This window comes from Thermobia domestica, chromosome 1 (assembly GCF_964235325.1).
Source record: "Thermobia domestica chromosome 1, izTheDome1.hap1.1, whole genome shotgun sequence".
Taxonomy (NCBI): domain Eukaryota; kingdom Metazoa; phylum Arthropoda; class Insecta; order Zygentoma; family Lepismatidae; genus Thermobia; species Thermobia domestica.
The window spans coordinates 216,995,058-217,022,017 of NC_137454.1; the positions used below are offsets into that span (position 1 = coordinate 216,995,058).

The following is a 26,960-nucleotide window of genomic DNA, read 5'->3' on the forward strand; positions in this document are numbered from 1 at the left end:
TGATGCTTCTGTAAGCTGATTTTTGCATTAGAAATGATTATTCGTCCATCAAGTCTTGCAGTTTATGATCTTCGAACTTCTTCGAACGTTTTCCATGTTTTTTGTCCTCAACATTGAAAGGCTAGTTTTAGACGGAAGCATTTATCGTAGCATAAATAGTATCATCGATATCCTACCGTGTAAAGTAGAAAATGCTATAGCATTTGGCATGCCATAGCATATCCTATGGCATTTCTTGTCAATAGAACCTGCTCTATTTCGTAGCATTTTCCCCAGCATTTCTTGTCCGATTGCAGCGTCGTGGTGTGAGGAAGTGTGGAGGAGAAGACAGTGTTTTTTTGCGAGTAGGTTTAATTTTATTTGGTTCCTGATTTTATTGATTGTGTTTATTACATGTTACATTGTTTTGCAAAAAGAAAAAAAGAAAAAGAAACGTCGGTTTTAGGCTTTGACAATTACCTGTGTTAGCGATTTTCGGAGCTGAGTTTACCCGACATTTGGCCGATAAGAGTTGGCAGCAGTGAATTACTTATTCAGAAGATAACAGCGCCACCAACAACAGCGATATAATTGTGAACTACGAACGAAATCCGAGTTTGTGTCTGCTGTTTTAGTAGAGGTTGTTATGTATAAATTTTCAAAGGAGCTAATAAAAAAGCTTTGTACTATTTTATGATAGAAAAGGAAACTTTACTTTATACAAAATGACCGAGAAAGATCACACTGGACTCTCCGTAAGTGTTACAGTTCCATATTAACATAATTGAGTGTTGATTTTAAGCTTCTGCAAGTATTTATAAAGTGAATAATATTATCATATTTAAGTAGCGAATACACGTACGGTATTCCAGGAGGAACACGATAAAATTATTGTTAATACGCATTAGTTATATCTACTCCACAAACTAAGTAAAAATATGTTTTAATACAGTTAGAGCTTAACGGGATAGATTGAGCATAGGGGTCTAAGTATATAATGCCCTTTGGAAAGGTTCTAGAATACAGGTTCCCCTCCATATAGGTTGGTTCCTCTCTGTACCAAGTTTAATATTTACACAGTATTGCCGAGCGAGCGCCAGCGAGTGAAGTCTGGTTAGAGCCCCGCAGGGCACGCTGTTTTCTGACTTTATTACAGGTAAATGGGAAGGGGACCTGTGTTCTAGAACCTTGCCTTGCCCTTTCGACAAATTTGACTTTTACTATCTTCAGAGGGGGCGATAAAAATACTTGCATAATATACAAATGACATGTTTTATGTCACAACACAGGACTGAGTAGGTTTTCTTACGTATGCCGGAATTTTATAGGGGAGCTACTGACAGTACCAATACAATCTTATTTTATACATGATGTAGCCATGGAAGTTAAATTTAGATTTCGAAATAGTTGTTGAAAAAATAGGATTAAGTTCCGATAAACTCCGCCGAAACAAATCGTATGTATTAAGTAATGAAAGGAAACAAACCTAGCCTTACTTTGAAGTAACTTAGGAGTATGTTTAGCAGAAGGGGTCTAGAAGCACGTAAAAAACAAAATTTACAGGAGAAATGAATGATGCAAGTACTTAGACCTAATTAACGTAACCAAGTCTGACCTAACCTAACCTGCTAACCATAGGCCTAGTTAAGGTTTGGTTAGGTTATGCTATGTCGAAGTACTTACATCATTCATTTCTCCTGTAAATTTTGTTTTTTACGTGCTTCTGGACCCCTTATGCTAAGCATACTCCCTAACCTAACCCAATATTAGTAGAAATAAGCGAAACTCATTTCTCCTGTAAATTTTGTGTTTTTTACGTGCTTCTGGACCCCTTCTGCTAAACATACTCCCTAACCTAAGCCAATATTAGTATAAATAAGCGAAACTATCATTTTTTGGAAAATTGTGCTGGACCCCTACACTAACATAATATAACATAAACTAACCTAATATGGCCGGAAATTACCAAAATTGTAATATTTTTTTTAGAAAAAAAGAGCTGGACCCCTACTAACCTATTCATAAGTAATTATTGTAATGTTGAAAAGCAGGCGGAGCTTATCGAAATAAATGTCAAAAATAATAAGTTTTTCACGAACTTTCTTCCGATTGTCCTCGAAAATAATTGCGCTGGCGTCATGATAATACTTCACGTAGCTTAATTGAATTTGAAGAAGGCCACAAGAAATAACTGTTGAATAATTAGAATTCTTTCATGATTTATCTATAAATACATCGTCCTAACATATGTCATAATAGCTACAGTGCAAGAATCAAAATCCAACGAGTGCTAGGTGGCCACTATGGGGTACGAATGCTATCTGACCCTAGTCAGGGCAGTATTCATCTTGGGAGTATGTCCGTAAAGAGCGGGCATGACATTGTGGATATTAAAAACACACTGTTTCCTCATACTACTAGATACCGTACCAGATAAGTTTTTTATTACTGATCGTAGAGTAGGGTAGGTTAGGTTAGTGGTTGTTTGTTGCATTTACAAGTACCTTAATGGAGTTTTCTTGTAGTGATGAGTTACTATAGCACTTATAAAAATGATTTCCCATTAGTAACATTACACTTGTACTGTGCAGAAATACTTCTCCGGTGAAGGATAATATTCTATAGTCCTTTCTGTATGTATTTAGCTACTTATTTTAACCGTCATATAGCGCTGGTGATGATTTTACACTAGCAGCCCTATACGTTTAAACAAAATACAACGGTATTACTTAGTATTCATCGCAGTCGTCTACAGAAATTTGTTCATTACAAATATGTCTCTATATGCAGTGTGTTTAACTTATCCTATAAATTTTCCAAAGTATGGTGTTCCTAAACTTTTCCTCGCCGAGATTCTAGAATACAGAAGTCCATCCAGATCCACCACCCAGAGACCAAGTTAGGTAAATTACGACAAAGTAAACTATTTCAAACTATTAACTAACCAAAATACCACTTGCATAAAACTATTTCTTCCAATGATATGCATTGTAAAATAACAGTGGGAGCTAGAGCACCTCACACCCCCAAGACGTATATTATTTTAGAATATAGCGGTATGTTATTAGAACAAATCCTTCAATGCTAATGGAATTTTGATTAATTAATATTTTCAAATAATCTATTTTGTCGTAATTTTCCCAAATTGCCCTAAAAAACAAAACTAACCAGCAACATCAATAACACCAAACAATACAAAGTAATCTATCCATTGCAAAAAAATGGACTTCAAAGAACACCACACTCTATGCCACAAAAAATAATAAGCCCACAAGACCCAAACACACAAACAAACACAATAGGATCAAGCAATAGAACACTAAAAGAAACTATAACGCCTACACGACACGTGGGTTAATAAACAAACATGATAGTGGACTGCTCAAAGATTGAAACTCTGTGTTCTTAGTTTCGATAATAATATATTTCAACGATAGAAAATCCAAAAACTGGAAGAAAAGAATCAGGAACGAAATAAAACCAAAACAAGGCACGTAAAATATATTTCATTAGTTTTATAAAAGGGAACATCTGTTCTAGAAACTTCCCCATTTCCTGCTCTGACATCGCTTGCAATTTTAACATTATAATTACTAAATACAGCATTTTCTGAACAAAATTCGATACAGGTTGCATAAAAGGCTTGTAGAGTAATTATAGTTTATGGCACACATGGTTCAATACAAGTAATTTGAGTACATGAAGACTCGAATACAAATCACAGCAATGGTACCTTTGATTTGTTTTAACGCGGTAGTAGCTAACTTAAAATTTGCACAATACACACACACTTCCCTCACAGGTTGCGAACTGACCCACTTTAGTCGAATACTATAAAGTTCCAAGTGACCCATTCTTATGCTAAAATTGTTCTGTTTAAAAAGTCCGTAAATTTATTTGATGGAACGCGTAAGAAAACGTTTCGATTTTTTATTTTATTTTTTATTTTTGTCCTTTTTCAATCACTATAATGACGATATCGCACTTAATTGAGACTTTGTCTGGATCATTCCAAATCATCATCAATAGTTTAGGCTTTTTATAGATCATTAGAATTTATTGGATGGCCATTTCAAGTAAACTTAAAATTTGTGTTTCGTAATCGAGTGATTCCATTTCAAATCGTCCAGGTTGGTCCACACGACTGTCTCAGGTTTAGTTTATTTTTTAAAATAAGAAACTACATACAAAATTATTAGACCCATATTTTTTCATTTTGCTGAAAATTTTTTTTTCTTCGATTTACAGCCTTCCAAAATGGCTGCCCTCCTCTCAGATTGCTCGAAAAACTGAAAAACATGTCAAATTAAAACTTTTTGTAGAGAAACGAGTGTACTTAGTAACACAATTGCAATAGCAGGAAGAGTATAAAGTTGTATGTTTCGGTGGAGGGCCAAAATTCGGCTGTTGGTCCAATAGGAATCGCGCAATTCACTCGCAATGTTGCCAACTTTGGTGAATATTTTGCTAACTTCAAACATTTTTTTTTCTGTCCTCACGAGCAATGTCAATCATCTACTTCTAGCATTGAAATCTACTCCATAAGGCCTCTTGAAAATGTAAAGGACTTGCGTTTCTAATTATTACATCTGACGTTATAGCATGATGAAAAGCAGAAAATTTCATTAAAACGCCATGTTTGGACGCCATTTTCTCAAAAAATCCACCTTTTAAAAATCTGAATTTTTTACATGTATTGGAGAAGTACCTAACTATTTAATATCCGTTAACCGTTCATGCGGCTGTAGCCCCGAACATTCGCAATTAATTATTGAAATTTCGATTTTTGTACTTGGAATATAAATATTCCCTATGGGCATTTAGGTCCTATACATAAGGCGATTTGAAAGGGAGTATGAAAATTTTGAGAGATGAATCCTGACATCAAATCCAGTAGAAAAGTTCCTATAAACATAAGTCGAATTCCGCTTCGTTTTCGAGTTACAGGGTTTCCAACTCGGGACCTAAAATAGGCTCGCGACAATGGATGATAAAATATAAATTTCACGTTAAATCAAAACTGTGTGTTAAAGTTATGATGAAGTTCCGAAAGTTGATTTGTATCAATATGATAATTTTTACGTGCGTTGCAATTCGGTTGGCAGTGTAGCCAACTTGGTAGAACTTTTATTTGTTTCCAAATGACACTATGTGGTTTTTATTTGATATTTGGTATTCATTAGTACTTGTAAACATCACATGAAGAACAATTTTCCACCATTGCAGTTTTCGAAAACTTACATGTATTTCATTAAAAGATTTTATCTCATGCCTTATTGATAGGTTGCAACATTAAATGTGAATTTCACTTGATGTTTGCCATCATTAGTAAAATCAAAATGTCGAATAAAAACTACGTTTGTGTAAGTTGTAATAATAATAATAATAATAATAAGAAGAAGAAGAAAATTTATTTTTTATTGCAAAACCTCTCGTAACTCCACGCATCAAGTTCGAACTTGTTCAAGAAGTTCTGCTGCAACCACGAAACAGTTCATTACATGATTAAGTATCGTGAACATCGTCCTAGTGTTCTTTGGAACCATGAAAATTGTTTTCACTGGTAACATGACATTGTATGCACTAGTTAGTGTTTGTGTGAATAACAGTGAGAAGTCTTATTACAGTAAGGTCCTATTATATGTATTGATTATTCTAAAAGGCATAAGAGGATTGTGTACAGAAAGAATTCTTGACAAAAATTTTATCTTTCGGTAAAATATATGTATTGTGTACAGCGCGTCTGCCAAAACGTAGTATTAGGAGAGGATGATTATTTGTGTAAAGAGTGCTTTTAATATTTACCGTGAACAACGTGAATGTGTGTGAGATATTTGTGACCACGGAAGAAGGTGTAAATATGAAATTATGCACCAGCAAGATAAAGAATTTGTTCCTCCCGAGTGATTACTTCGGAATAAAAAAACCAAAGAGAAGAAGGAAGGCTCATTTTACTATTTCAGAGAGCCTTTTTGATCAAAATGATAAAAAACATGCCAAGAAAACCTTTTATTCTTTATTTAATAAATGTGAACCTCAAATATCGTCAAATCATTGCACTTTTATTGTTTCCAGTGTTGCTAAGTGTGACATCAAAGTTAACGAAACTTGGCTAACTTCAAAAGGTTGTAGTTAATTCATGAAGCATTGGTCGAGAATGGTATTTGGTGTGTTTATTATTCACGTAAAGTTGAACCACCTGACAAAATTTCCGTTTTAAAAGATGGTGTTTTCGAGAAAATGGCGATTTTTGAAAATTTTACAATTTCTGGAATTTTTTGCGACAAAACGGTTGCACACAGAAGCGATACATTTTTTTTCTTTCTTTCGGGAAGCGGGTAACTAGGTCTTACCAACCGTGAAAACAGAATTTTAAAATTCGAACCGGAAGTACTCGAAAAAAATTCGCAAACTTAGACTTTTCAGATAAACTGACGTTTATTTATTAATTTATGTAGAAAAAGATACGCATGCGCAAACAAAACCATAATAAAATATAGTTTATTTATATCCCTATGTACGTACAACTACAAGAATTATAACTCTACCTGTCTCCATAGCTGAATGGTGGGGCTCCGAATTAGACCATTTTCCATTCTACAATTCATAAATTATCCTCCCCGTCTTTGATGGCCCATTACTTGGCGGGAACTTTTTTTTCGACAAAACAAAAAAATATGGGACTCTTAAAACATGTCTAGTTGCTATTTAAAAAAGTTTCAACAATATCTGAGATAGTGATAGTACATGCTCTGCCTGAATTCAAATGAAGGCAATATTAGTAAAACTATTAGTTTTATTTATTACCTTTGATGGTAACATAAGTATTCTTCAGTAAAATTTGGTTTTCCAACAACAATAGTTCAGTCATTTGTTGCTAACTCCATGGTCTATGGAACCTAAAGGTTGAATACCGCCTTCACAAAAGCTTTTCACTGACTTCTATTCTTAGGCAGCTGGATCCAGTTTCTACTTTGTATTCCTATTTCTGCGAGATCCATCTTAATATTGTCCTCTTATTTGCGCCTAGATCTTCCTCAATGGCCGTTTTCCGATTGGTCTTCCAATTAAGACTGAAAGCGTTCCTACTTTCTTCCATCCTGGCTACATGACCTGTCCACCTGAGCCTCTTAGATTTGATGACCCTAACGATGTTTGGTAAACCGTATAAATTATTGAGTTCCTCGTTATAAAGTTTTCGCCGTTCCCCATTCGCGTTCCTCTTGGGTCCGAATATTCGTATCAGGAACTTGTCTCAAATACTTTCAGTCTATATTCTTCCCTTAGAGTAAGCGACCATGTTTCGCAACCATACAGAACAATAGGAATGATTATCATTTTATGTATTTTAAGCTTCAAACTTCGCGACAACATGAGATTTTGAACTTAATAATAACACAAATTCCCTGCTTGTAGTCGACATTTAATTTCTTCATGGATATGGTTTTCGTCTGTTAATAAAGTATCCACTTCATCAAAAGTATTATTTGATATTTCATTTGTTGCTACTCTTCAAATAAGCATTCTGTAGAATCAACACTAGCATAAAAATTGCGTTAAAATTCTTGTCAAATTTAAGAAGCTTAATGCTCGGAGTTATGAAGACTACGTAGCGCTTACCATTTCAAGTGCTGAATTCAAACTTCGTACTAATGGAAGTATCGATGTACGGCAAAGTAAGCTGCATTTTCGGGAGAAATCCGTCGTGAGGAAAATGGTCGGGAAATTCCCGCAATTGAACACACAAAGCATCGGAACAGAATACTTCAACAATAAAATCATTTATTTTACGTTGGAAAATATATATTTCGTATAAGACACTTTGAAACATTTATTTTATACACTACAAGGTATAACTTTCCGTCTTTTAAGTTTAAATTTGCAGAGTAGAAGTACGAGACACTCTAAATTAGCTATATATATATATATATATATATATATATATATATATATATATATATATATATATATCTTGACGGAGATCCAATGTAAAATTTCAAAATGGCTGTCATTTTTTCAAATTAGCGGGTATCGACGATACAGGGTGCAATTCTTGGACTTTTAAGTTGAAAATTTGCGAGTAGAAGCAGGAGACGTTCTAAATTTGCGGTGTAAATTTTCTCGGCGATCCAATGTAAAACCTCAAAATGGCGGCCATTTTTTTAAAAATGCATTGAATAGAAACTTGTTGCAAGTTGTGACAATAACAGTCTTGAAATGTAGATCGCTTTTACCCCAAGAACATTGAAATATTTCAAAAACCCATATGGGCCCAGGTGGGTTGGGTTTTTCAAAAATACCCGGGTTTTCTGTAACCCTGTGAAGAGCTGAATCGATTACAAAAAAATCTCGATCTCGCTTACCGTGCTTGCTTTACGAAAACCGGTTTTGAAACCGTAAGTAGTAGTAAATTTCAACAATTTCTGGTTTTGATAAGATTATTAAGAGATTGTGATTGTGTATACTCATGAGACTCAGAATCGATTGCAGAAGACCACTTGTCCTATCTATTACCATTTTTGTTTTATAGCAACAAATGTTAAAATCAGGAATGGTTATTTGTAACCACTTCCAGATTCAGTAGAGGGTTAAGGGAGGAGAGAGAACCTACTCTTGGTAAGTTAAATTTAATGAAAAACAGCATCTCCATATAGCTTACCATTTTTGATCTACGGAAGTCAGTATTGAAACCTGAAGTAGTTGTAGTTATTTACAACCAAATCCGGGTTCGGTAGAGTGTTGCGGGTTGTGATGGCGTGTTGTCTTGACACGCTGAATATATTGCAGAAAACAGCTTGTCGCTATATATTATCGTTTTTCGTTCTATTGTACTAAATGTTGAAACTGGAACTTGAGATACTTCCGTTTTAAATAGTGAGTTAATGGAGAAGACGACATATGGAGCCTATTCTAGGGAAACTATCAATTGCAGAAATCCGCATCTCGATATCTCCTACCGTTTGCTCTATGAAACATTAAAACCGGAAGTAGAAAGTTTCAACCAGTTCTTGTTTTGGTAGAGTGTTCGAGGTAGTCATGGTACGTTGCATTGATCCGCCGAATTGTTTGCGAAAACACGCTTTCGCTATGTGTTATCGTTTTCGTTGGTTTGCTATAAATATATTGGAACCTGAAGTGGCTACTTTAAACTACTTCCTGTTTGAGTAGAAGGTTAATGGAGAAGATAGAACCTATTCTTGGAACGCTGAATCATTTCCAGAAAACTGCATCTCGATCTTTATCATTTATTCTATGTGGAAATAGATGTTAAAACCGGAAGTAATATAAAATCTGAACCACTTCCATTTTTTGTATGTTCGGGTCCATTTTTTGTAGTGTTCGGGATTCAGGCTCGAGACACTGAATCGCTTACAAAAAAAAAAAAAAAGGCAATCTATTACCGTTTTCGTTTTGTTTCGATATACAGTGAAATCGGAAATGGTTAGTTTGAACCACTTCCGATTTGGATAGAGAGTGAACCAAAGGTGATAGAACTTATCCTTGAAACTCTTCTCTGTATCTGTTTCCGTTTTCGTTTTATGGCATTATACATTAAAATCGGAAATGGTTTATTTGAACAGTTCAGGTTTGAATAGTTAACGGAGGAGATGAAACCTATCTTTGGGACGCTTAATCGATTGCAATAAACGGCATCTCGATATCTCTTAACCGTTTTTGTTGTGATACTTGTCGATAGACGGATGGACGGACAAAACCATTCTATAAGATTTCCAACACTTAGGCGTAGGATAATTTAGAAGTCTAATAATACTATTAACAACACTATTGATCCTCATAACATAGAATATCATGATCAGCTTAATGTATTTGGTTGATATTTTTCCATGTTAGTACCATTATATAAATGGTGGAGGAACAAATTGAAGACGACTTTGGTGACCTTGTGACTTCGCGGCTCGAATTGTCCTTTGTCCAAAGTATTTTAGACGAAGTCCAAATCCGTTAATAGGAAGGCCTAGTTACCTAAATTCGAAGCCCTATCTCTTATTTCTTTATTAATGAAAATGGGCTGAAATTTTTAGTTTTACCTCCCATGGTTATGCTCTTTAGGCTAAAGAAAATGTAGATTCATGTAAGTTAATGGTTGTAAATTAATCTGCAGAGTGAGAAAACTAGAGAACTCCGACGGACACGGCATTTTCCATCACAATTTCGCGTGATCGGAAATCGGACGAGTGATTCCTCGCAGCAAAGATGGGCACTCTACCACTGAGTCACCTTCTGGCCTTTGGTTCATTAGATTTTTTTTTTTTTTTAAAGGACACCGACTATGTTAGATAAGATCTATTGTTTAAAGTGAGATCCAAACCATTACTGAAGTTTGTATCTGTCTAAACCTTGCATTTTCCGTTCTTTGGTTTTGTACACTATTCTTAGGATTCTGAGAGAACCTTTAGGTATTTTTAGAGTACTGGGCTTACCTTAATGAGATGTGAACTCCAAAGATGTTCATTTATTTACTTTATTTGATGTCTCTAACACTGAAGTTCTCTGTAGGGTTATATTCATTTTCAGCAATATAAAAATCGATACCAGTTTCAGTTGATGACATAATACACCTTAAAAATAGTTTATATACTGTTGAATAAGTCTACAATGCTTCAAATAGTAGTTACGGTGTCAGCTATTACATGGATGAATTACTTGATCAGAGCAGTGTATTCCATTCGTGGTTGGGGGATTATTTTCTGCTTGTTTCCATTGTTGTAGCACTTATAAACCCTTAACGGTGTTCGTATTTTCAACGGAATTTCAAGCCCTTGTAATATGCTTAGAAAAGATTAAGACAACCATTAGTGCGTGAAATAGAAAGACACACTGACATTTAAGAATCTTTTGAAAATTCAAAAATGATGGTTAGGTTGCTGAGATCACTATTGCGTCCAGGTCCATAACTTAAATCATTTCCCATCAGGGTTGGCTGGTGTAAACCAAAAATGTTCGTAAAAGTGTAAGTGTTCATAAAAACTTGATGCACACATTTGTGGGTTATCACGTTTCACTCCCGTATATTATTCCTATTATATTCAGACCTAAATTCCCCATTCATTACTCAAGAGAAAATCAACTTTTGTTTTTCTGTGTAAGTTTATGAATGTTTCTTTTGTAATTTTTATTACAGTTTGTTGTTATTGTTATGCAACTGCAATCAAAGAAATTCTTAATATTGTTTCCAGGGTTGGCTTGTTTAAACCATGGCTTAAACCAGCTAAAAAAAAAAAAAAAAAAAAAAAAAAGGTTTAACTCCCCCCCCCAAAAAAAAATGCTTTAAATCGTATGAACTTTATGGTGACGTTTCCACACATCAAACCATCTGCATTAGTTTTATCTCCTTTTCATCTGTTAATCATGGCATTCCATTTTCAATTCTCGGTCAAATCACAATCCTTTTTTGAAGTGTAAACCAATAGCCGTTCGAATGTCACTTTAAGCGAAAATCTTCTTACTTCGATATTAGATAAGGGTGTTAAGCCTAAACACACGAAACGAAACCAAATTATATCCCTGAATGTCTGTTGTTTTATAAAGAAGCCAAGGTTGCTTAAATATGATAAAAATTAGCAAAATTTATCGACTGCCTATGTAGCTTCCAACATTAGTTTTAATTGGACTTTCAGTTTTAATTGAACGATATCTACATATCAAATTTGTAATTTAATACCTCGGTTTTAGCGTACTGATTATGATACGTTGACCATAAAATTTTACATGCGAAGCAATAAGAGGATTTTTTCGTTATTGCTTTGCATTTAAAGTAATAACAGGATTATCCCAATGGCTAAGGCGGGAGTTCCCCATTTATACATAATTCTGTATAATGGTTTCATTTGTGCAACTGTTTATTTTTTGTCCTTCTTAAATAAACCTTTATAGTTATATTAACAAGTATGTAAAGATCAGTATAACGTATTTTTATCAAGAGTCCTTCGTCAGTGAGTCGGCAGACTCATTGCATTTATGGCCAATTAGTCCCGGTTTCGAATCCAAATGGAGAACAATTTCTCTCGGATGTAAGCCGAGAAGGGGTTTGGATTCCGCTTTAAGCTTATGTGACCCATTCCAGCATAATCCCGTTGTTGCATAATCATACCAAGGCGAAATAAACTTGTTTCTGTCCATATGTAATATAAATACATAGAGCAAATTATTTCATAAAAAAAAGTATTTAAACCAAAAAACCTTTTTTTTTTTTTTTTTTCAAATAAAAATCATGGTTTTTGCCAACCCTGTTTCCCAGCAACATCGTGTGCTGTACTTGTTTAACATCAACGATTAACGCATGTTAATAACAGCAAAGTCGGATTTACAGTTACTGTGTCCTGTTGTTAGTTTTCTAAACTGTTTTTTGCATGTTCGGATGCTGTTATCAATAGGATTGAGTGCTTTACTGGAAAATCATCTCACCGGTACTTTTAGGGTTCTTGCTGATCTAAATCTAATACTTTGCTAGTGAAAGGTATTCTGGCAATATTTGTTTATGTAGAGCTATGTTAGAGGAAGGCAAACGCAAGTTATAGCATTTTAACTTGGAGACGTATACGTATTACCACATTTATCCTTCATGTTTAACACTGCATTCTACATGTATATCGCTCAAATGCGTTGTTTTGTAGAGTACGTGTGTTTTGAATATACAGTCTATACACTTTTGTCCTTATTCGTACATGCAATTTTTCTTTCAGAAAGAAGAAATTGCTAGACAGTTTATGCTTCCTGAGAGGAAATCGAAAATAGCCACTTTGCTGAAGCAAGATGGACAAGCATATTGTATTTGCCGATCGTCGGATTCATCAAGATTTATGATGTAAGTCCGCACTACTAGTTGATTTATTTAAAGTGACTTGAAGTTTTGGTACCTAATAGTGAATTTTAAAAGTAGTTAGTAATTGATATATTTATCACATTAAGTATAACATTGAAATTCACAGACTATTTTCTACACATATCTAGTTCCGTAGTTCGGGAGTCTTGTTCCGATCTATCTAATTAACATTATAATATAAGTGTTTTTTTTTTTTTTTTAATATATTTTGCAGGTAGAAAAATATGTTGTTTGGTGTAATTAATTTGTTTTAAAGCAGTGGCTCCGAATCTTGTTTACCAGGCGCCTTCCCTTCATAAAACTCTTAATACTTCAGCTCCCCCTCTCCTTCCCGCTCATTGGACTCAGGTGCTTTGTGTGATTTCAGGTGCAGCATTGAATTCTTAAATTTTCAGTAATAATAATCGTATACTTTGCTATTTATATTTATACTCACCAAGACTTCTGCATATAATTGAACTTCGTTTTGTTTGTTTACGAGATTTTTTTAAAAGCAAAACTGAAGCCACAGTTCTAATTCAATAATTACTTTCTGTTTGTCGGTATTTAATTTTAACACCTTTTTGTTGCAACATTCATAATATTTGTAATTATAGATGTGGTTTATTTCTGTTAGTAGCGTGTGCTCTCCCCCCGCCAATTTGGGCCTCTATTTTAAAGCAGAGTTGGCTGGTTTAAACCAACAGAAAAAAAAAAAAAAAAAACGAAAAATGTTTGTAAAAGTGTAAATGTTCGTAAGATCTTGATGAGCACAAATTTGTAGGTTATGAAATTTCACTCCCGTATATTATTCGTATTATATTCAGACCTAAATTCCCCATTTATTACACAAAGAGATTATACTACAAAAGCAGCTTTTTTTTATATTTATGAATGTTTCTTTTCTGATATTTTTAATAGTTTGTTAATATTGTTATGCAATTGCAATCAAAGGAAAAACTCTAAATATTGTTTCGTTTTAAAATGTTTACTTTTGATAAAATACATTGAAATGCCGTACTTTTTTGGAGGGGAGGGGATCGTCATACAAACCCCACATTAGCATTTATAGAAATCAGATGTATCTTTGGTATGTATATATTTGGTCTAGGAATTAATTCGTGCGGGTGGACAAGAGATGGCGCAACGAACGGAGCGTCCCACAGTTCCGTGTATCCACACATGTGTTGCAAACCCCTGTCATCGCGTATCGTTCGTAGTATAGGGCAGTGGATTAAAGCGTCAACAACACCAGTTTGTAGTTAAGTGAACATGGCGCAATTTGTGCCTGATAAAGTGTTTTTGCGGGGTGTCCTGCTGCATTACTTTAACATGCAGAAATGTGCGACTGAAAGTCATCGTATTTTGGTGGAAGTGTATGGTGACCATGCTCTAGCTGAGCGAACGTGTCAGAAGTGGTTTGCACGGTTTAGAAGTGGTGATTTCGGCTTGGCAGACCAAGAGCGAGCTGGACAGCCAAAAAAAATTCAAGACGAAGAATTGACAGCATTGCTCGAGCAGGATTCGTGTCAAACGCAGGAACAACTTGCAGCAGCATTAGGCGTTGATCAAACAACAGTCTCCAAACGCTTGAAAGCCATGGGAATGATTCAAAAGATGTCACATTGGGTTCCACATGAATTGAAAGACAGAGACGTTGAAAGACGAAAAACCATTTGCGAATTGCTGCTTCAACGACAGAGCAGAAAGGGGTTTCTGCATCGAATTATTACGGGTGATGAGAAGTGGATCCATTACGAGAACCCTAAACGAAAAAAGGCCTGGGTGAAACCAGGTGAACCAGGTCCATCACAACCAAAACGAGATATTCACTGTGCAAAGGTTATGCTGTGCATATGGTGGGATATGAAAGGTGTGGTGTACTATGAGCTGCTGCAACCGGGTGAAACTATGAATGGAGAACGTTATCGACGACAATTAATGCGTTTGAAGCAAGCTCTGGCCAGAACACGACCAGAATGGGAGAACAGACATGATCAACTTATTGTTCAACATGATAACGCTCGCCCACATGTCGCAAAACCGGTCAAAACCTATTTAGAAAATGTCGGATGGGAAGTTTTACCCCACCCGCCGTATTCACCAGACGTTGCTCCTTCGGACTACTACTTGTTCGATTGCATGAACAACGATTTGATTGGACAGCGGTTTACTTCTTCAGAAGATATCGAAACATGGGTCTCTGACTGGATCGCTTCCAAGGATGAGGATTTCTTTCGCCACGGAATCCGTACATTGCCTGACAGATGGGCGAAAGTGGTGGCTAGCGATGGACAATATTTTTCTTAAGGTATTTATGTATTTTGTGTTTGTACTACAGCTTCAATGTGTGCGTACCAACCGCACGAATTAATTCCTAGACCAAATACGTATAAGTGGATCAGAACCAAAGTGGACTCAAAATAATTTGTATCTTTATTCACTTTTCTTACTGATATGCAAATTAAGTTGTATTTCTTTAACTTGAACTAATAAAAGTCGTAGTGAACTAAATTGGACTGAATAAGTTCTTCTGTACTCTGCAGTATTTTGAAATTGTCCATATGTAATTCTGTATAATGGTTTCACTTGTGCAACTGTTTATCTTTTTTGTCCTTCTGAAATGATTCTTCACAGTTGTATTAACAAATATGTAAAGATCAGTACAACGTATTTTTATCAGGAGTCCTTTGCGAGTGAGTTGTAACGGACCGATTACCGGTTGGTTACATTGGGTCCGTATTGTAATGTTTACCGGTTGAAGTCGAAGTTGGTTCCCGCATAGTATTACTGTGCACAGTTTTGTTACGTGTAATTTTACACTAATTTAATGTTAATTCGTTTTGTATTGTTAGTACAAAGGATGGCACTAAAGAATACATGTACTCAATCTTGATATGAGATACGCACGTAAACACATCCGGAAATTTAGTCTAAAATTTTGAGTATTTTCTTTAAGTCTAGTTCTTACCGATTCACTTCAAACCATGTAACCGTTTCTTTACAGTCTATACAGTATTTTAGAACAATTAATATAAGTAAAACCAAGTGATACTAAAAATTCTACTCAAAATATTTACCCACTGTTTTCCTTGTGCTAGGGCTGTTGTTTACGTACTTGAAACAAACCGTCATGGCGGGTTTTCTGGTTATTGCTGCAAGAGGGCGTTCAAATCGCTATACGTGAAGCTAATAGTTTCAAATATGGCGGTTTAGGAGTGATTGTAAGTCTCTCGTTATCATAGAAAAGAGTAAATAACTGCCTGAAATAATCAAACCCCCTACTGATAAATTATTAGATAGGATTTGTGGTAAGTTAGATATTAAAAATAGATATAGAGATTCATGATTTTTACGGTTAGATTCTTGTATCGATATGTATTTATGGTAAAACTGTGATAATTATAGTCGAAGATATAATATTAAACACCGCGTTTATCGAGGCCTGGCTACGAGTGTAAGATGACGCAGTGAATCGATAGATTTCAGTGTAGAAGAATGATGGCTTAGGGTTAGCTCCTCCAAAATTTAGAAATTTCGCAACTAAAAGTGCAATTCGGCCTCCAACCTAGTTAAAATTATACTTTAGAGTAACCTGATATGTTATTTGGAAGAAAATAGATATTGAGGAGCCTAACCGAGGTAAAAATTTAGTAAAACCTTCTTTCGGCTACAAGCCATCGGATGTCATCTCCGCCATTACTAGACATATACAGTAATGGAGTGGGAGATATAATTTATCGAAGTTGATGGCAGCGGCGTACCGGAAATACATCCTACGAGCGTGGAATGTAGAGCCAGTATACCGGAGGAATCATCTCTCGATATTTAAATAAGCAAGTAGATGAAACCTACTTTGCGAAGTTGGAGTTTGATCACCCAGCTTAACCTGTGGACTATTCTGTGAAACCTGCGGATAATTGGGTAACATCCATTTTCTTATTTTTCTATAAACAGTATAGCAGTTCAACAAATGGCATCTTTAAGAATCAGGATGGGTAACTAAGTTAAAGGGCGTTACGCGTCTCTGAACTTATCAATCGTCGTCCACTCATATACAAGCATGTATAATTGAATTACTAAATCTTATGTGTGTCTCTACGTGGATTTGAAAATGTGTATGTTGATATTAGGGTAATACTTTACTTTGTACGCACCTTTCGATGGCAATGTACCTTGAGAATTTTGAATGTCTAGGTTAGATAGGGTTATGTTAACACATTGCTGAATTATGTTTCATAATGATGTTTATTCCGTGAAATATTTGTTGTAGGTTAGGTTAGGTCTAAATTGTAAATGTGTGATCCATAGTATTTATGTAGGTTAGGTTAGGAGATTTTTTTTTTTATCCATGTTTCTAAATTTAATACGTGCCTTTTTATATATCGCAATGTGATATATGTTATTTTATTAGGAAAACCTATACTATGAACGTACCTATGAATATTTCGTATCTGAGAATCTAAGTGCTTTGTAATCCTTGTCATTTGATTTAATATTGCTCCGTGATGTATGTCAGTTGTAAACATTATGATGAAATTTCTTTGAGAGTGCTGTAATATATTAATGTGTCCTTTTATTAGTATTTGTGATACATGCGTGTAGGTTAGATAAAATTTCCATTTCTTACGTGTAGAGCCGGTAACAATTGTGATTTGAACGTGCTTTCCTATATCTTGTCGTGTGTCCATTCGATATCAATTTGTGATGTATTTTGTATACGTGCTTGCCATATTTTGTCGTGTACTCTGTGATACTACCTTGTGATACATTTTCATATAGTAAATACGTGTAATGTCGGTAAAATTGTACTTTGAACGTGTCTTTTACTATTTCGTCATGTGCCCTTTCATAGTGCTTCTTAATACATTAGTAGTTTAAAATCTTCTTTCGTATGTCTTATCACATTGCGTTGCACCAAATATATATATATATTTAGTTTTGTAGGTGAGGGAAAATTGAACGTAACGTGTCTTCCGATGATGATGTCATATCATGATGAGTACGAATAATCGGTCTGTGCCGATGCGGGAGAACTTTACTCTGGACATACCTCCGGAGTTCGATATTACTATTTATAAAATACTATTTCGGGCTACGTTTGTTTATTTTCAGTTTAGGTAGATATTTACTTTGAACGTGCCGTAATTACAGTGCGAAATTAAATGTTCGTGCCTACTTATATATTTGCCTCATCGGAAACCAATAGTGTTGGAATGTTTTTCGACTTGCCACTCTCAAGTAGAATATGATTCCTTATGCGTATCCATCCCTCTATAAGTTTAATTAGTTGTAAACAAAGATAATAAGTTAAAAATGATAATAATTCTTTAAAAGGCGTTTCGGTAATTGGACCCTGTCGAGTATATGTAGATTTCATTTTTTTTTTTTTCGTTCTCGCTAGACATTTGTAAATATATCCTTTTTCATTAATAGTAGTGCTTTCATATTAGAGATATTATGAGAATGATGAGTAGGCTAATATAAAGTAATGATGCTACTTATTTACTGTAAGTTAAAAGAATGTCGTTGTAGTAGCAATGATACGGCCTACGTTTGTATTTCATTTGATAAACGACAGGGATATCATAAAGAACGAACGCCCGATTAAAACGTTTATTTATAAATATAGAAGTAGAGAGGATGGATCGCCAAATTTTGTTTTAGTATTAAGAATTTCCTATATGTATCAACGTTGAGAATCATGTCTGATAATCTGAATATGTTAAACCACTATGATAACATAATTTCATAAAATGTTGATAAAGTATCTTTGAGATACCACGATGGAGGCAAATGTTTAATGACAATTTTTTTTAATTTTGGATCTGTTATAATGTAATTGTTAACAAATGGCACGAATAAACTAGTCATGAAAATTTAACTTTATGATTTCAAATATAATCTATAAACTTACTCTTGGTTGGCCACAAAGCAAGAATTTGGAAATCTTCTGATGATAGATAGTAACTTCAATTTTTTTTCTCTTTCTTTTCTAAAGCTAACACAACCCAAACATTAAGTCTAATATAACCTTGATATTTTTTTTTCTTCAATACCCTGAGATGGTGTTGTTATAAGTGGCGACCCTTAGCCAAGGATATGTATTAATATATTTTTATAATTATTGTTTTGTGTACCAAACTGAGGTAAGTATGTGAAGTAATGAGTTGATAAAATAATGAGTGGATATGACGATGATAAGTTGTTAGACGCGTGACCCAATTAATGCAAAAATGAGTGACGAAAGTCTTAGTGTAGATGGTTCTACCGAACATTTCAAATGTTGTGACAATAAGTACAGTTCTAGTGACAGTGTATCCATACGCTGTGAAACGTGTGACCAATGGTTCCACATCCGTTGTTTGAATATTCCTGATGAGGAACAGGAAGTGCTACGTACCACTAATAGTAAATGGGTTTGTTTCGACTGTAAATTGGATAGTGCTTTAGATACAGAAACTGAACCACCCGTGGTGCGAAATCCGAAAAAGAGAGGTGTACCCGAAATTGAAATTGGTGGGGGACCATTGCTTAAAACATTGATTGGAATAATCAAGGATTTGCGAACAGAAATGTCTGTCATGAGCGGTAAAATGGATGCCGGTAGGAATGATTTAAAATCTGACATAAACAAGTTAGGTAGTGACATTGTTACGATTAAAGAATCTCTTTGCACGGTACAGGAGGATTTATCCGCTGTCAAACGTGATTTGAACCGTGAGGTGTCACAGTTAAGAACTGAATTGGAAGATAGTAATAAAAATTTAGGTCAAACTATAGAAAATGTCAGAGAGTTTTGTAGTAAAGAAGTAGATAATTTAAATGTCGAAATTACCAAGGTTAGGTCGGACTTAGAAAACACAAATAAAACTTGCAAAGAAACTGCAGAAATTGTAGATTGTAAGGTCGAAACTTTGGCTAAGGATATGGAAATTTTGAAATGTGACATTAGTAAAGTAAATGTAAGATTAACTAGTGACTTGCAAAATGTAAAAGAGAGGCAAGTTGAGGAACATAGACAACTTCGGGAAGCTAACGAAAAGACAGTTAATATGATTCAATCGATAGAAAAAGATGTAATTGATGCGTATCGTCACAGTCGTGATCGATGTGAACGAAATGCCGAATCTTTGAAAAATCTGATCGAGAACCGTGTTAAACTAAATTTAGTTGAAACTCCTTTTGAAAGTCGTAGATCGGTTCGAGATGATAATGCACTTCCACGAACTCCAGTATTCAAACTTGATGATATTTTAGCGAATGACACCGAGAACGACATGAATTATTCTTCGTCTTCGACGGATTCGGAAAAATGCTGCAAAGAATTTCGTAAACCTAATCGGCTAAAAAGGAAGAAAAAGACAAAGAAATCGGTCCGTACGGGGATTAGTGAAAATCAGTGTGGTCATAGAGATCTGGTCATTAACGATCAGGACAATCCAATGAGTTTGGAGCTAAATCAAAAGATTAAACCTTGGGAGACTAGTCCTTCATATAAAAGGGGGGCTGGCACGTATCTCAAAGAAATTCATCACTTCCCAAAATTTGACGGCCAATTGACGCAGGGGGTAGCGCAAATCTTTCTAGATGATCTCTTACAAACGATGAGTATGTACGTTCACACTGATAGGGATCGTATATATATCGTGGGACGAGTTCTAGAAAAGTCAGCTAAAATTTGGTATCGTAGTGTTGCTTCTCAGATAAAATCTTTCCCTGATTTTGTGCGGCTTTTTAAGCTTCAATACATATCAGAACGACTAGAGAGGGCACAAAAGCGCCACCTCTACTCGTTACGATATGATAAGTCAAAACATGCTTCCTTGTTGGGTTTTGTGCGTCACATTGTGGAGAAATACAATTCAATTGTAACTTCACCTTCGGATCAAGAGTTGAAGGATCTGATCTGGACTGCCTTCCTGAGGAAGAAGCAAAAATTTTGAAACTAGGCTCAGTTAGCACAGTGCAGGATCTGATGTTAAGAATAGCTGAGTTAGAGTGTAGTCCAACTCCCTCGTTAGGAAATCAGGGCAATTCAAAATTTCCACCTAGGAAACCCCAAATTAGGAAAACATTCTTTTTACCGACTAATTCTAATCGAACCGATAATGCGGTACAAACCGAGCCAATTCGTAATGAATGTGGGGGAAGAGAAAATAACTCTAATTCTCAATTTGGAAATAAACCTCAAAATTTTAACGGGAGATCATACCGCAATAACTGGAAAAGAAATCGAAACTAGAAACAAGGATGGGACAAGAATAGAAATAATAACTTTAGACCCATGAACGGTATTCAGCCGGTTCCGATGTATGGGGGTGTACCAGTACCAGTACCTTACACGGTACCGGGAATGTACAATTTTAACAATATGAAACCGGTTATGATGCCAGGTCCTTCAGTTACTATGGTAACTTCTTCGTTTCCCCAAAACTTACCTGTCGTGACTACTGTCACTTCCGCTTTACGTCCACCGTACCCTTCGGTGACTGCGGAACCGACAAATCCGGTAGTTGTTTCGGAAAACATGTTGAGCAGTCGTCACTGAGGGGAGACGACGGCTGCTCCAACCAACTTCTCTCCCCGAATCAAAATGTTAGTAAATTTTATTCTTTTGAGAGAGAGAATGTGTCGATTGAAAATGAGCCTTCTTTGAAATTACTGACCTATTTTGTGTTAAAAGAGGAAGAAGGGAATATGTCCAAACAAGATTTCGAGATATTTCCTTCCCCTTCTATAGATTGTAAAGTGGGGGAAATGCAAATTAAGTGTATCCTGGATACTGGGGCAGAGCTGAATCTCCTAAATTATAATATTTGGCAAAACCTTCAAAATTCTTTTCGTTCGGCAAAGCTCAAACCAGTGCCCAGTGTACACTTAACTGCTTTTGCAGGTAAGGACAATTTTCCTGTGAAGGGATTGCTTGAATTAACTTTAAATATACAAGATAATCTTTTTAATGTCCCAGTCTTTGTCGTGAAAGACATGAAGGCTGGACTGTTATTGGGCTCGCCATTCTTCGCTAAGTTTAGAGTCACATTGGATAGTCATAACAGAAAGTTAATCTTGAAAAATAATAATGACGAAGAAGTAACTTTGGATATCTCTTATCCAAAGATACTCCTTGTCCATGTAGATACTAATTCGGAATTACGTGAACCTAACAAAATTCTTCCTTCTTCTAGCGAACAATGTAGGGATTATGGTGAGATTTCGGAATTAGAAATTAAAGAATATATTAAAAGTCGCGATGATTTAGATGATGATACGAAACTAAAACTAGAAAAGTTGCTCCTTAAATTCAAGCACTTATTTTGCGAATATCCTAAACCTATCCGATGCGAACCTTATAAAATAGAATTAACAGACCAAGAACCTGTGGTCGGAAAGATCTATCCAATCCCTCAGGCTATGCAAAAAGAGTTTGAGGAAGAGTTGAATAAATGGATAAGGTTGGGAATAGCTAAAGAACATCCTAGCAGTTACCGCAATCCGATACATTGCGTGAGAAAGTCTTCTGGGGGTGTGAGGCCTGTAATTGACCTCAGATTACTGAACTTAAAAGTCGTAAGTCCTAAAATACAGGTGGAACCCATCAATGAAATTCTTACTCGCATCTCTGGAGCTAAAATTTTTAGCTCCATGGACGCTACGATGGGATATTATGGTATTCGAGTGCATCCTGATTCCTTCGCATCCACAAGTTTCATATATTTAGGCCGACAGTATGTATTATGTGTCCTACCAATGGGTTTAAAGTCGAGTCCTAGTATCTTCCAAAATGTGATGAACTCATATTTTGGATTAGATACTAGACATTTTGTTGTAGTATATCTCGACGATTTAATGTGCTTTAGTTCTACTTTCGATGAACATTTCATTCATTTAGAACAACTCTTTGAAATTCTAACCTTTGGAAATTTTGCGCTAAATTTCAAGAAATGTCAGTTCGTCAAGTCTGAAATCTTATTTTTGGGACACATTGTGAATGGGAAGGAATTAAAGCCAAATCCCAAACACAACGAAGCGATAAAGTACTTTCCGATACCGAAAACTAAGAAGAAACTTCGGTCCTTCTTAGGCATTCTTTCGTGGCGAAGGAAATTCATTCCTCAGTTTGCGGCCTTAACAGCGCCATTTTTCGATTTGCTGAAGAAAGACAAGAAATATTGTCTAACTGAGGAATTATTGAATAGATTCCAACAATTGAAAGAGTTGTTGAGTGAGCCTCCAGCGCTCAGTCAACCCAATTTCGACCAACCGTTTCACTTATTCTCAGATGCGTCGCTGGAAAATTTGGCTGGCTATCTGGCTCAGTATGATGATACTGGAGAGCTTCTCGTTATCGGATATGCAAGTAGAAAATTAAAGTTATATGAGGTTTCCTATTCGATCTTCCAACTGGAGTTGCTGGCAGTATTGTTTCTGTGCGAGCATTTCTCGTATTATATTTTAGGTAGAAAAGTTACGGTCCATTGTGACAATAGCGCAGTGACATACGCTTTCACGTTACAGAACTTAGATCCCCGAACCACAAAAATTTTGTTAAAGTTACAGAGGTTCGATCTTCGGTTCGAGCACATAAAAGGGGTGGACAATAAAATAGCCGACATATTGAGTCGCAATACTCCAGAACTCCCAGCCGATCCTGAAGAGTATCATGTTAATTTTATTTGTTATGATGAAAGTGCGTGGTTCACTGTAAATGAGTTAATGCAAATGCAAGCGGGTGATAAGTACTGTAACGAATTAAAAGCGAAGATGTCAGACAGTGTCGATTCTTGAATTCGTTTAGTAAATAATTTGGTATATATTCGAAATTTAAAAACGAAACGTTGGCTGCTAGTGATCCCAGAGTTATTGATTGAGAGGACGATTAGGAAAGTTCATGAAACGGGGCATTTTGGTGTTAGCAAATGTTTGAAATTAGTTCAAGAATTGTTTTTCTGGAAAGGACAAAAACGTACGTTCCAAAATTTCATTAATAATAGTGAATTGTGTGCCCGAACGAAGTTCTCCAATAGAATTATTGCTCGAGAGGATCTACATATTGAGGCAGATAAGCCACATATCAAATTGTGCATCGATCTCGTGAGGAAATTGCCATGTAGTTATGGATTTTATTACATCCTTTCAATTGTTGATGTTTATTCACGGTTTTTGTGTTACTTACCGTTAAGGACTGCCACAACTGCTGAGATTGTTCGGACGTTAGAAAAGGAATATTTCTACCTCTTCCCTTATCCAAATTTTATCATATCCGACCAGGGCCCACAGTTCCTCTCGAACACGTGGAAGACTTACTGTATTGAACAACAAATTCAACACATTTTGGTCTCGCCATACAACCCTTCTGGGAATGGCATTGTGGAACGTTCGCATCGAGAACTCAATCGAATTATTCGATTATTGTGCAGCCATAACCATACTAAGTGGAAAACAGTGCTAAAAGTAGCACAAGACCTATTAAACTATTCTTATAATAGTACCATTGGATGTACGCCTGCTGAGGTGTTCATTTCTTTTTCGGCTGCTGATAGATTTCGAGAAAAATTTCCATGGTCTTCTGAATTGAAAACAGTAGAAGATTCTAAACGGCATATTCAGGTAGAACCCCGTTTGTTATCAAAACGGAAACGAAAGTCGCAAAATAATGTGATTGAAATTAAGGAAATGGACTTGGTGATGGTTAAAACCCATTTTCAATCTGACGCCTTTAAGAAGGTCACACATAAGTACATGCCTGTATTCGCAGGGCCTTTTGTTGTGACGAAAGTACATCACAACTCCGTTTCTTTAAAAGATTTGGAGGGGAGAGAAGTGCCGACTCAAAATTTGTCAAACGTAAAATTATTCAATTGCTCTCCGGAAAAGAGAGAAGAGTTATTAAAAGATTTTAAATAGTCAAAAAAAAAATAAAAAAAATTCTTTTTGATGTTTTAAGTAGTTAAAAAAAAATTTTCTCAAAGCCGCCGGGAAAAATGTAACGGACCGATTACCGGTTGGTTACATTGGGTCCGTATTGTAATGTTTACCGGTTGAAGTCGAAGTTGGTTCCCGCATAGTATTACTGTGCACAGTTTTGTTACGTGTAATTTTACACTAATTTAATGTTAATTCGTTTTGGATTGTTAGTACAAAGGATGGCACAAAAGAATACATGTACTCAATCTTGATATGAGATACGCACGTAAACACATCCGGAAATTTAGTCTAAAATTTTGAGTATTTTCTTTAAATCTAGTTCTTACCGATTCACTTCAAACCATGTAACCGTTTCTTTACAGTCTATACAGTATTTTAGAACAATTAATATAAGTAAAACCAAGTGATACTATAAATTCTACTCAAAATATTTACCCACTGTTTTCCTTGTGCTAGGGCTGTTGTTTACGTACTTGAAACAAACCGTCATGGCGGGTTTTCTGGTTATTGCCGCAAGAGGGCGTTCAAATCGCTATACGTGAAGCTAATAGTTTCAAATATGGCGGTTTAGGAGTGATTGTAAGTCTCTCGTTGTCATAGAAAAGACTAAATAACTGCCTGAAATAATCAAACCCCCTACTGATAAATTATTAGATAGGATTTGTGGTAAGTTAGATATTAAAAATAGATATAGAGATTCATGATTTTTACGGTTAGATTCTTGTATCGATATGTATTTATGGTAAAACTGTGATAATTATAGTCGAAGATATAATATTAAACACCGCGTTTATCGAGGCCTGGCTACGAGTGTAAGATGACGCAGTGAATCGATAGATTTCAGTGTAGAAGAATGATGGCTTAGGGTTAGCTCCTCCAAAATTTAGAAATTTCGCAACTAAAAGTGCAATTCGGCCTCCAACCTAGTTAAAATTATACTTTAGAGTAACCTGATATGTTATTTGGAAGAAAATAGATATTGAGGAGCCTAACCGAAGTAAAAATTTAGTAAAACCTTCTTTCGGCTACAAGCCATCGGATGTCATCTCCGCCATTACTAGACATATACAGTAATGGAGTGGGAGATATAATTTATCGAAGTTGATGGCAGCGGCGTACCGGAAATACATCCTACGAGCGTGGAATGTAGAGCCAGTATACCGGAGGAATCATCTCTCGATATTTAAATAAGCAAGTAGATGAAACCTACTTTGCGAAGTTGGAGTTTGATCACCCAGCTTAACCTGTGGACTATTCTGTGAAACCTGCGGATAATTGGGTAACATCCATTTTCTTATTTTTCTATAAACAGTATAGCAGTTCAACAAATGGCATCTTTAAGAATCAGGATGGGTAACTAAGTTAAAGGGCGTTACGCGTCTCTGAACTTATCAATCGTCGTCCACTCATATACAAGCATGTATAATTGAATTACTAAATCTTATGTGTGTCTCTACGTGGATTTGAAAATGTGTATGTTGATATTAGGGTAATACTTTACTTTGTACGCACCTTTCGATGGCAATGTACCTTGAGAATTTTGAATGTCTAGGTTAGATAGGGTTATGTTAACACATTGCTGAATTATGTTTCATAATGATGTTTATTCCGTGAAATATTTGTTGTAGGTTAGGTTAGGTCTAAATTGTAAATGTGTGATCCATAGTATTTATGTAGGTTAGGTTAGGAGATTTTTTTTTTATCCATGTTTCTAAATTTAATACGTGCCTTTTTATATATCGCAATGTGATATATGTTATTTTATTAGGAAAACCTATACTATGAACGTACCTATGAATATTTCGTATCTGAGAATCTAAGTGCTTTGTAATCCTTGTCATTTGATTTAATATTGCTCCGTGATGTATGTCAGTTGTAAACATTATGATGAAATTTCTTTGAGAGTGCTGTAATATATTAATGTGTCCTTTTATTAGTATTTGTGATACATGCGTGTAGGTTAGATAAAATTTCCATTTCTTACGTGTAGAGCCGGTAACAATTGTGATTTGAACGTGCTTTCCTATATCTTGTCGTGTGTCCATTCGATATCAATTTGTGATGTATTTTGTATACGTGCTTGCCATATTTTGTCGTGTACTCTGTGATACTACCTTGTGATACATTTTCATATAGTTAATACGTGTAATGTCGGTAAAATTGTACTTTGAACGTGTCTTTTACTATTTCGTCATGTGCCCTTTCATAGTGCTTCTTAATACATTAGTAG

The 26,960-nt window shown here is 35.4% G+C and overlaps 1 protein-coding gene across 2 annotated transcripts in view; it reads left to right on the forward strand.

The window, feature by feature from the left end:
- Positions 1-527: 527 nt before the first annotated feature.
- Positions 528-26,960, forward strand: part of LOC145693862 (CXXC-type zinc finger protein 1-like) — a 149,094-nt gene continuing 122,661 nt past the window's right edge. Inside the window, exons 1-2 of one of the 2 annotated variants that reach the window (XM_081770052.1) lie at positions 528-734; positions 12,684-12,805. In XM_081770052.1, coding sequence (XP_081626178.1) covers positions 705-734; positions 12,684-12,805 — 152 coding nt within the window. In that variant the 5' untranslated portion in view covers positions 528-704. The remainder of the gene's footprint in view (positions 735-12,683; positions 12,806-26,960) is intronic. The other variant, XM_081770053.1, reaches the window with a different exon arrangement.